Source organism: Ipomoea triloba, chromosome 11 (assembly GCF_003576645.1).
Source record: "Ipomoea triloba cultivar NCNSP0323 chromosome 11, ASM357664v1".
Taxonomy (NCBI): Eukaryota; Viridiplantae; Streptophyta; class Magnoliopsida; order Solanales; family Convolvulaceae; genus Ipomoea; species Ipomoea triloba.
In genome coordinates this window covers 8113699-8125559 of record NC_044926.1, presented here as the reverse complement: position 1 = coordinate 8125559, position 11861 = coordinate 8113699, and the positions used below count along the sequence as shown (strand labels likewise).

General features: G+C 35.8%; 1 protein-coding gene across 2 annotated transcripts; it reads left to right on the top strand.

Annotated features, from left to right (window-relative positions):
• The first annotated feature begins 3455 nt into the window (after positions 1–3455).
• LOC115996578 (ribonuclease TUDOR 1-like) lies at positions 3456–10618 on the top strand. Of its 2 annotated transcripts, none has more exons than XM_031235871.1 (17): positions 3456–3595; positions 4533–4698; positions 4976–5050; positions 5133–5246; positions 5333–5437; positions 6444–6650; positions 6732–6947; positions 7026–7136; positions 7499–7669; positions 7783–7980; positions 8055–8405; positions 8493–8723; positions 8811–8990; positions 9094–9171; positions 9256–9450; positions 9649–10026; positions 10146–10618. In XM_031235871.1, the coding sequence occupies exons 2-17, from the start codon at positions 4549–4551 to the stop codon at positions 10320–10322; spliced, it is 2937 nt and encodes a 978-aa protein (XP_031091731.1). In that variant the 5' UTR covers positions 3456–3595; positions 4533–4548; the 3' UTR covers positions 10323–10618. The 2 variants fall into 2 exon arrangements, with proteins under 2 accessions (XP_031091731.1, XP_031091732.1); XM_031235872.1 differs by lacking the exon at positions 3456–3595 and adding an exon at positions 3902–3921.
• Positions 10619–11861: the final 1243 nt, after the last annotated feature.

Here is an 11861-nt window from a genome sequence, read left to right as displayed (position 1 = left end):
TTATTATGTACGGATGTTTCAATATTTGTCTGAAACTTTGTATAACTGCATGAAATTATGTGGAGTGTGTTTGATCTGTCTAGCGTGTAAATCATATGTTTCCTTCTCTGCCATTAAATCTATCTTCTCCAAATGTCTTTGCTATTGACAACTAATCATACAAATAACGTACTGTGTTAATTTGAGGCGCAAAGATTTGTGGAGTAGTCTATTATTCATCCAGGTGTTTATACATTTCTCCTTCTATCCTTATGTTTTTATATTATGATTTTATGGTTGTCTTGTGATTTGGATTTATAAATATTGATTTTCTATAGGGATTTTGTTTTGAATGCTTGTGTTTAGGAAGATAGCAATGTGTTGTTGCTATTGTTGCATATATATGTAGGTGGTGAATAAATCAATTTATATATATATATATATATATATATATATATATATATATATATATAAACGAAAAATGGAATTTAATTTTTATAAAATTAATTCCAACCCACGCTTGGTATGAAATCAAAAATTTATTTATATAAAATAAATAAATAACAAAAATAAGGGTTTATAATTTTGAATATAAACCCAACATTCAAGGAAATTAAAGGAGGAAGAATCAGGAGAAATACGAGTCATGTGTAACACATGCTTTTCTTATAACCGATTTGCTATCCCCGAGGGTCCTAGGAGCGTTGTAGCGTCAATCTCACAGGATAAAATGGATTACAACTTAAAGTTTGAACACTCAAACTAAAAGCTCGGTGAACTAGAATAATAGGTGGGGACTTCGACTTTTTGCGGGAGTGTTGGCAATGTTTTCGTAAAAAAAGAGTTGAGATATCTAGGGGAAAAAACAAAACAGTTTTTTCAAGTAAAAGCCACTAGCTAAATATGCCCAACACCAAAGTTGTTCATAATATAAGAAGGAATAAATAACATTAAACAATGGCGTTAACATCTGAAATAAATTCAGAATTGTAACCTTTGTAACCGACTACTTAATTTAACATAACTGTTACGCTCGTTAATTCTTAAAATATTAATTGGAATTAATTCCTATGAATCATAATTAACACTGTCCAAATACGCGAAATATTGACATAACTTATGCCTGCAAGGCCAATCAATTTTTGAACGATATTCGTGCCCGCGTGGCTCATATTGGGATTTGATTTGCACCCCTGCGCGTGAGAGAGAGCCTATATGGTATACAATTCAACCTCCTTCTAAAAGGCTCTTGTATATATAAGGGTGCAAATCCACTTCCAAACCACTGTGAGACAAATGCTTTTCCAAAGCCTTTTCACCTTCATTTTTCAATTCAAATGTGTCTACTTTGATAATCAATTTCTCATTCACCCATTATCTGTTTTGAGCGTATATATCAATCTATTATTAACTACATGCACATAATATATTAATTGTAGACACATAATATATTAATGGTATATTATGTATTTGCAATTAACATATTATGTGAAAGAAAGGTAAGTCATAATGCATGACATATGTCTTACGTGCCGGATTTGGCTATAAATCTTCCGAAATAGATATGCCATATGCGCCTTTCTCTCGAAAAAGAGGAATAAAAAGAAATTTCCCCTTCCTGCATAATACTCAGTGGCTAAAGTGCTTACGTCCCCAAAAATCTTGCATCCCATCTTGTATTGTTTTTGGTTATGAGATTTTGTCCTTTCCCATACCAGTATGACAAAATCTGCAAAATTTTATTTGGAAAGACACGCTTTTTTACTATTATAAATAATAAAGATGAGTAGGGATACTTTTATAAATATAATAATAATTATTTATAAAAATATCACTATTCATTTTTATATAAATTTCTCACTGATCGAGTGAAATTAGATGAAAAGAATTTATCTTTTAATATTCAAGAGTGGACCCATAAATTTTTCGAGTAGGGCAAATATTAAAATTAAAATAAAAGAGATAATTTGAAAAAAATAAAACACTTAGGAAGCATAGTCATAAATATAGTTGGATATGGGCCAACAATATTTATATTATTAAAAATAAAATAATAAATAATACACTCAACATACATCTAAACTTAAAAGACCTGATTAAATTTTTTTCTACTTATGAAATTTAATTACACTATTATCTATACTATATATAAAAGCATTATCCTCCTCCAAAATTTCCCGCCCAAACGTAGGGGCATTTTAGTAATATGGTAAAATCATACTCAAAGTTATTTTAGTAAAATCATTGATGTTATTAATTAGCATATATATATATATATATATATATATATATATATATATCTGGTGGACTCCACTGAACTTCTTGAAGAGAACGACCACCATCTATGATGACTATACTTTCGATTCTTCGTCTACAACGGCACGACTTATACATGGTCTGGGACTTACCGGCATTGCCTCCGCTGGCATCGCCGATCGTGTCCCTTGGGGCTGAGAGAATACAAGATGATAATCCAAAACTTATTAATATAAGTTCTAATTAAAATTTTCAATTAAATCTGTGTATAATGGTAATGACAAATATAGGGTTAAGAAAAATTATTAGCAGGATTCAATTTCCTAATATAATTTTCCTATCATATTTGAATTATTTGATACATTTTCCTAGTATATCTTACCTAAAAGGATTCCTCTCTTTTTTTATAATACTGATTAATATATTAATCAGTTTATTATGATTATCAATGCATCGCACGGGTAATTTACAAGAAAATATATATATCACATGTGTATTTTATATTTTATCAATGATTTTAGGACGTTTCTTTCCATATAGAAAATATTATAACCCATTATAAATAGTATTAAATATTTTACAAAGTCAAATCCTTTATGTTGTATTAAACAAATCATGTATGTTTGTTAATAAGGTGCATAGTGTATATATATAGGGGTGAATAATAAACTCTCAAATATTATAATTATTACAAGTTACATAGGTAAACTCTCAAATATTATAATTATTTATAACTTTACCTTTAATTTTATTATTTAAATATCATACAGGTAATTTACTAGTTTATACTTAAAAAAGAAATATTTAACACTTTTCATAAATTAATGAAAAGAATAACATGTCAACTTTGAATAAAACTTCTTATCAATCAAACTTTATTTTATGGTATATTGGCTAATTTCGTGGGTGTAAAGTGGGTAAGTTGCTTACATGGCCAAAGAGATGACATGGCATAGTTTTAGTGGGTAGAGAGTCCAACGTGGCGCGTCAATGTGGTGGCAATATGCTGTCACTGTCGGTCCAAAAAAGGGGTCGTTATTTTACTGTGTTATATACATCTAAAAAGTCGTACCCAACTAAAACACCAAAAATAAATAAATATATAAAGAAAAAAAAAAGGATATGAAAACTAAAAGCAGTAAAAACTGCGGAGTAAAACGTAGATGGAGTTGGAATAGATCTGAAAGTCGCAACTGTAACAGTACACAAACCCCGATGGTCTTTTTAGTAATTTCTCCAAAAAGGTCTCTAATTCCGTACCCTCATATAGAGCGCACGCCGGAACTCCGATCTTTCTCCTTTACAGTTTACACAGTTTCCCAATTCTCGATTTCGAACCCGCAACTCTCTGCTCGAATAGGTAACTCTCCTCCGATCTCCATTTCTGATCTGTTTTTAAGCTCTCTGCGTGCGTGTTTCGCCTCAATCGAGTTCACTTTATTTCCAATTGCTGTTTCGCCGTTTTTCTCTGCTTTGTTTTTGGATCGATCATTAATGCATACTCTGTAGATCTCTGTGTGTTTGTTTGTGTGGATTTCTGCATTTTCGTTGCATGCATCAAGTTTTTGTGTGGTTGGATGTACGGAGCTGCGCGGTTATGTGGATGCAGCTCTGTTTGGAGGGCATCGATTGATCGGTTACGTGTGGTTGGAAATCTTTACGAGTTTCAGCTGCTGTTAGAGTGTGGTAACGGTTTTGACTATGGATCGTTAGTTAGTAAGTTACCGATAGTTTTGAGGTCGTGTTTTGGATTTGTTGGGATTTTCTTTAGTTGGATCTGCTGACTTGATTTCTAAGTACTGCTTTTGGAGATCTGCAACTAAACGCCTTTTTCAAATCAAACAAAGGCTTTTCTCCCTTTTGTTAGTTTTGATTTTTCTGGGGTGTTAAAGCTTTATTTTTTTCTTCTTTTTTAGATTGCAAAATTCTTGTATTTAGTGTGCATTTGTGAAGGTTTAATTTTTATGTGTTTGAGGGTCATTATACATTTAGCTATGCATATGCATGGTGCTAGTTTTTATGGTTCTTCCAGTTTTATTTGTGTGCAAACCTGAAAGATTGTGTTTTTAGCCAAATTGATTGCACTTAGAGCCATTTATAATCTACAAGGTATGACTTTTGCTTCTTTGCTCAGTTGGTTGTCAGCAACTCCTTTGTCTCATTATTTTTGGCAACTAATGCTCATGATGTGCTGTATTTATTGGGAAGAATAATTTCTCCAATTGCATGAACATTTTGTAAAGGCTATATGCAAAGCATTTTGGTTCCTTGACTTTGGTGTGAACTCATTTCTGCAGACCTTTAGCTGTTGAAATGGCGTCAACAGCTGGAGCCACAGGATGGTTGAGGGGAAGAGTGAAGGCTGTTCCCTCTGGTGACAGCTTGGTAATAATGGGAAGTACCAAGGCTGAAATACCCCCAGAAAAGACAATCACTTTGTCATCTTTAATTGCACCAAGATTGGTATGTGCATGCTGTCTAAAGAATTTACTTTTTCTTTAGGTTTAACTAAGCTACAGTAGCTGTACACCTTTCAACACATTTCTGTTCTAAATTTGCTTCTTCTATGGCGTTGTCATACTAGAATTAGTCTTTTTCAATCCCCTTTGCACTATTGCATCTCATATCCATCTACTATTTCTAGAATTAGTATATTACTCTATCTACTATTGCATCTCATAATCCTTTTTTGATGGAGGGGAGTGAGTGATTCTTCTTTTATAATGTGATTTCCTTGTAGGCACGTCGTGGTGGTACGGATGAGCCTTTTGCATGGGAAAGCAGGGAGTTTTTAAGGAAACTTTGCATTGGAAAGGTGCTTATGAGCCAACTACTCTAGCACACAATTTATTCCTACCATGAATAATATGACTTATCGGGCCCTTGCTTGTGTGTAGGAGGTCACTTTCAAAGTTGAATACACTGTACCATCCATAGGGCGAGAGTTTGGCTCTGTTTTCCTTGGCGATAAGAACGTTGCAGTGTTAGTTGTTGCTGAAGGCTGGGCAAGGGTTGTTAACACTACTCATTCCTCAAGCTGTTGCCTTTGGTTTTGGTTATTCTCATTTGAGCTCATTGCCTATTCTGATTGGTGCAGGTTAGAGAGCAGGGTCAACAGAAGGGAGAAGCTAGCCCCTTCTTACAAGAACTACTACGCCTTGAAGAAAATGCCAAACAACAAGGTCTAGGTCGTTGGAACAGGGTGAGTTTCAGTTTTTAAAATCAATCTAGTGAAATTTAAATTATCTGGGTTTTTATTTGGCCCATGCTCCCTATCTGCAAACTCTTTAAGGCTTTAGCCACATGAAAGGTTCTTAAAGCCTTCAGTGTTCATTCTGTAAACTGCTAAATATTCCACGACTACAAATTTGTCTTCCCACCCCAATGGGTGGGCTGGGGGTTTTATATTGTCTTTAACAAACTGGATCAAACCCAGCTTAAGCCATTTCAGAAAAAGGTGGGTTTGGCCGTTTGGTTAAGCCTTAGCCTTTCCGGCACTCAAAAGATTTTCCTTCCTTCAGCACACAATTTCTTTTCTCTTTATAGTATATTTTTTAATGAGCATAATGTAAATTACTGATCAGCATCCAAGTTCTATAGGAAAAAGGAAAATAAAATACAGCTTGAAAGATATTGCATTAATCATGCTCCTAGAGTAGGGGATGGCTTTATGCAAGAGGTAGAGGAAGTGAAAAAGAAAGAGGTAGCAGCAAACTGAAGTCAAAGTAAGTTGGGGGCAAAGCAGAGGCGGGCTCTTCAGCATTTCCCCCCAACATGACGCAGTCACCAAACCTGAAAAAAATCATGTTCTGTGAAACTAAATGCTTTACCTTTTAAAGCTCATTTTTACTAACCCAAACCTGCTGGATTCGGACTCTTGGGCTTTATTCCTGTTCTTACTTCACCATAGTTGTGGCATCAAATCCTGTGCCAGTGAACTTTTGTTCACATATCCTTGTATCTCTCTCTTTGGTGAAAAGAAGAGGGGCTTGCTAAGCTAAAACTTCTTTGATCTTTTGCACTGTTGGCCTGTTGGATACTGAATACTTCTTCAGTCATTTTCTTCTTTTTTTTGTTTGGTCTTTTTGAGAATGACCTGTGTGGTTGTGTTTACTTTGTATATGTTAAGAATAAGGGATGCCATGGCTAGCTCTATTTTGTTATACATACTAGCCTAACTAGCCTAATTGGTTTACTTATGGTTTCAGGAGCCTGGTGCTCAAGATGCATCCGTCAGGAAGCTACCTCCCTCTGCCATTGGTGATTCTAGTAACTTTGATGCAATGGGTCTCTTGGATGCAAACAAAGGGAAACCCATGCAAGCTATTGTTGAGCAGATTCGTGATGGAAGCACACTCCGTGTGTATTTACTTCCAGACTTCCAGTTTGTCCAAGTTTTTGTTGCTGGAATTCAGGTGGCTGTCATGTTTTTTGAAGGTTTATTGTGCATTGTCATGCTCTGCCATTTTGGTTTTAATTTGGATTTTCTTAACCAGTCACCTTCCATGGGAAGAAGGGCAACAGTTGAGACTCCTGTTGAAACTGAAATAACCCCTAGCGAAGCAAATGGAGATTCGTCGGCTGATCCTCGTGCACCTCTAACCTCAGCACAGAGACTTGCAGCTTCTACAGCATCCATAACAGAAGTTGCACCTGATCCATATGGCAGAGAAGCCAAACATTTCACTGAAATTCGCGTTTTAAATAGAGATGTAGGTCTTATATTGTTTGCTGTAGATCTTTTTGAGCCTTTTTTTCATATATTCTTCTAAACTCGGTTTATTATACAGGTTAGAATTGTTCTCGAGGGTGTTGATAAATTTAGCAATCTCATTGGTTCAGTCTACTATTCTGATGGTGGTGAATCACCAAAGGACCTTGGCTTGGAGCTTGTAGAAATTGTATGTGCCAAACTTTACTTCTTTCAATATTGAATAGTCTATGCAGGATCTTATCTTTCAATATTCAAATCTTATCTTTATCTACTAACTTCAGGGTGGAACAATTATACTTAATTTTTCCATCATAAAATTTCAAATGACTGGGATATCACCTGATCAAGTGGTGTTCAGATATGTATTTAAATTTCTTGAGGTTTGGCATGATTACATGACGTTTATAAAGAAAAAGAAAGAGCTGTACACATCAATATTAGTCTACACAATCATGTGCCTTTTGTTTTTGATTCCCTTTTGTGGCTTTAGTATTGGAAGACTCCCTTCAGTCAGCAACTAAGCTCTAATAAGTTTCTGTCCCTCTCCAGGGTTTTGCCAAATATGTAGAATGGAGTGCAAGCATGCTGGAAGAAGATGTTAAAAGGCGGTTGAAAAATGCAGAACTTGAAGCAAAGAAAAACCGCTTAAAAATTTGGACAAATTATGTACCTCCAGCTACAAACTCAAAGGCTATTCATGACCAGAATTTCACAGGAAAAGTATGTTGGTGGTCTGGGTATATATATATATATATATATATATATATAACTTCCAGTTCTGTGATGTAGGAAATTTTGCACTCATTTGATTTTGCTTCTGTCTACTTGTCTAGGTGGTTGAGGTTGTAAGTGGAGATTGCGTTATTGTAGCCGATGATTCTTTGCCATTTGGAGATCCATCTGCTGAGAGAAGAGTTAATCTCTCGAGTATTAGGGCTCCCAAAATAGGGAATCCTCGTAGAGACGAAAAACCTGCCCCCTATGCTAGGGAAGCAAAGGAATTCTTGAGAACACGGCTTATTGGGAAACAAGTATGGTTGATCATTTTAATACTTTGTGGTATTTTGGTGGATTTTAATGAGTACTAATCTTAAGCTCTTTTCAGGTGCATGTTTCAATGGAGTACTCCAGGAAGGTTAGCCTGGCAGATGGTACTGTTCCGGCAGCTAGTGGTGCTGATAGGGTCATGGATTTTGGATCTGTCTTTGTAGTATCTAAGGATGGAGACAATGCTTCACTTGCTCCATCTGCTGCAAGTAATCAGCAGAATGGGTTGAATGTAGCTGAGCTTTTGGTTGCTCGTGGCTTAGCAACTGTTATCAGGCATCGTGATTTTGAGGAAAGATCAAACTGTTATGATTCTCTTCTTTCTGCTGAATCACGTGCTATTGCTGGAAAGAAGGGTATGCACTCTCCAAAGGATTCTCCAGCTGTACACGTAACAGACTTGACAACAGTTAGTGCCCTCCTACTCAAGTCTTGGTCTTATTTCAGTTTTAATGGTGTAAAATAACTAACGAGCTGTTATTTGTGAAAATTTCAGGCTTCTGTAAAGAAAGCCAGGGATTTCTTACCTTTCCTGCAAAGGAACAGAAGGATGTCTGCTGTTGTGGAATATGTTCTTAGTGGTCATCGATTTAAATTGTTCATTCCTAAGGAAACATGCAGCATTGCTTTCTCCTTCTCTGGTGTTAGATGCCCTGGTCGGGGAGAGCCATATTCGGAGGAAGCCATTGCGCTAATGAGGCGGAAGATAATGCAGAGGGATGTTGAGGTAATTAATTCTATCCTTCTCTTTAATTGTTTTGGTTCTCTGCCTTTGCCTTTGCCTAACTGTCTCCGCTCAATCTTCTGCATTCAGATTGAAATAGAAAATGTTGATAGAACTGGTACTTTCTTGGGCACATTATGGGAGTCAAGAACAAATGCTGCCGTGGCACTTCTTGAAGCTGGCTTGGCAAGACTATCTTCTTTTGGCTCGATCCCAGATGCTCACCTTCTTGCTCAGGCAGAGCAATCTGCCAAAAAGCAGAAGCTGAAGGTCTATTACTGGAAAACTTTTGCTTTTTCTTTTGGTATTCATTCCTTGTGTTTCTAGTATCAATAATTTATGTATTTTTTTTTTCTTTAAAAAACTAATGCAGATATGGGCAAACTATGTTGAGGGAGAGGAAGTTCCCACTGGCCCTGTTTCTGAGAGGAGGCAAAAAGAAGAGTTGAAGGTAAAGTAGATCAATCTGGTGTTCTTCAACTACAAATCTCATATGCACAGTGCTTATTCAGTTGTCCATGCACAATGATCTCAGGTAGTTGTCACTGAAGTTTTGGGAGGTGGTAAATTCTATGTCCAGTCTGTTGCAGATCAGAAAGTGGCATCTATTCAGAAACAGCTTGCTTCTTTGAACCTTCAGGAGGCTCCTGTAATTGGTGCTTTTAATCCTAAGAAGGGTGATATTGTGCTTGCACAGTTTAGTGCAGATAATTCATGGAACCGAGCAATGGTATACTCCCAATACTATTTCTCATATTTGATGTTTTTGTGATGTTTTTTACATCTTGACTAAGTTACCCTATCTTTGGTCCTTTTGATATGTAAATGTTTCTATATAACTAACATAAATTACTCTGAATATTTAGTTTGTACTTCATATATAACCACTTTTGATGTCTTTCTAATTTTACTGCTTTGACTTTGCAAGATTGTGAATGGCCCTCGAGGTGCTGTTCAATCTCCAACCGACGAGTTCGAAGTGTTTTACATAGACTACGGAAATCAAGAAGCCGTTCCATACAGTAAACTGCGCCCCATTGATGGTTCGGTGTCCTCTGCTCCCGGTGTTGCTCAGCTATGTAGTCTCGCCTTTGTCAAGGTACCTGGACTGGAGGATGATTATGGACAAGAGGCTGCATTTCATCTGAGTGAACTTCTTCTCAATTCTACGAAAGAATTTAGGGCGGTGGTCGAGGAAAAGGATACTTCGGGAGGAAAAGTCAAGGGACAAGGAACGGGGACTGTCTTCATGGTTATACTGGTCGATCCAGAAACTAATGTCAGCATTAACTCCATTATGCTGAAGGTTTGAATTTTTACCACTATGACTTGGTTAACCTTTAAATTATTAAATTACCCCCACAAATGTAGAAAATCTCAGTAATTCCAAAAGACGAAGTTAACGAATGCGCTTGTAATATGCAGGAAGGACTTGCTAGGCAGGAGAAACGATGGATTCCAAAACAAGTCCTCGAGGAGTTGGAAAAATCCCAAACTGAAGCAAGAGAAAAGAGGCGTGGGATGTGGGAGTATGGAGATATCGAGTCAGACGATGAGGAATCTGCGCCCCCTCTCAGGAAAGCCGCAGCTGGGAAGCGCTGAGCAAAAAGGTTTTTGGGTACCCCAACTTCACTCATCTAGAGTGAGGAGTTTCTTTCTGCTAAACTAAAAGAGTCTTAAGTAGTTTCTTTGAATTGATTTTTTTTTGGTGTAATTTAGAAAGGACTTTGGGAGTTTGAGGGGTGTGTTGAGAGAAATTTTGTCTTCCTTTTTAAAATTTTTAAATTTTTTAAATTATAGAACTTTTTAATAAGTGTTTGTGGAGGAGATAACAGAAGAATCTTTGTCTAACTTTGTTTCATTTCATTGTTCAATATCCCAATGCTTTTCTATAGTCATATAATGTTAAGAGCATATAATGTCTGTCATGAGGCCTCTATTACAAATTAATACAAATGATTAAGGAGAGGAGGATTGAATTGTATATTTTTATTATATATGTTAATGTTATTCTTGAAATAAGATACGGCACCATTACATTGAAGTCATTTGGTTACTTTTAAAAACATGTTAATTTTCTCTACAAAAGGGAATTCCAATATTGTTGTAATTTTGCATGTCCTCAATGGTTCTATAGCTAAAAAAATAAAAATAAAATTCAACAATGACGCCAGATTTGGATCCCTCTGGTTTATTTCCCAGTTCCCCGCTCAGGTGCTTCCAAAATCCCAGATAACCTTTTTCACATGACCCTCTCGGATTTGACGGAATTCAACCCGGCAATGTTTGGCAGAGCATATAAACATGGTCGGCTATTACTTTGAGGGGAACAGTAGGGTGTTTGTTTGATTTGCTAGCAGGTTTGAGTAAAAAGATGTTTGGTAAATTGCTAATAGTTGATTATATAAAATGACCTATAATGATATAATTTATTTTGTTTTTGAATTTTAGTGTTTTGGTGCAATAAGATGCGCTGTTACAAAAAGCTGATTACCGAAACACTCATATTGGTTGTTTAACCAAGACAAGCGGCTAATAATAGTCAAACAAGTTAAAATTGACTGAGCTAACTATGCTATCAACATGACTACTAGCTAATTTGATCATTTTTACTGAAGAAGGGATAAAAAAACGTATGGGTAAAACCATGGTTCCATTTGGCTAAGGTTGCAAGGGTTTGCTGTTGCTTCTTGAGGCATGCGCAGTTATGGAAGCTGATGTGATTCATACATAGTATAATGAATTGTGAAGTAGGTGCAGGTGGACAAAAAGGCCAGCATTCTAATACTATACGGAAATTTAAGGAGCTTGCATTGCTTTAATTTATTGACAAGGACCGATAGTGGTCTGTTTAAACAAATTAGATGACAACAAATATAATTGTGAGGAGTTGAATTATGAACACTATTCAGCTGATCCTTTATGTAGCCTATACTGTTTGGTTTATCCAAATGAAATGAAAAATAAAAATAGGCATTAAACTATAAATGAAAATTCCCTAATATTATATATGATTAAAATAGGCCAAAATTAAAGAAGAGACGTCGCGTACAATTAGAACACCACTGATGGTGCTTGCATCCTCTATTCCTCTGACAATTTCTTTTGCTTTTTTTTTTTTTTTTTTTTTTTTTTTTTCTT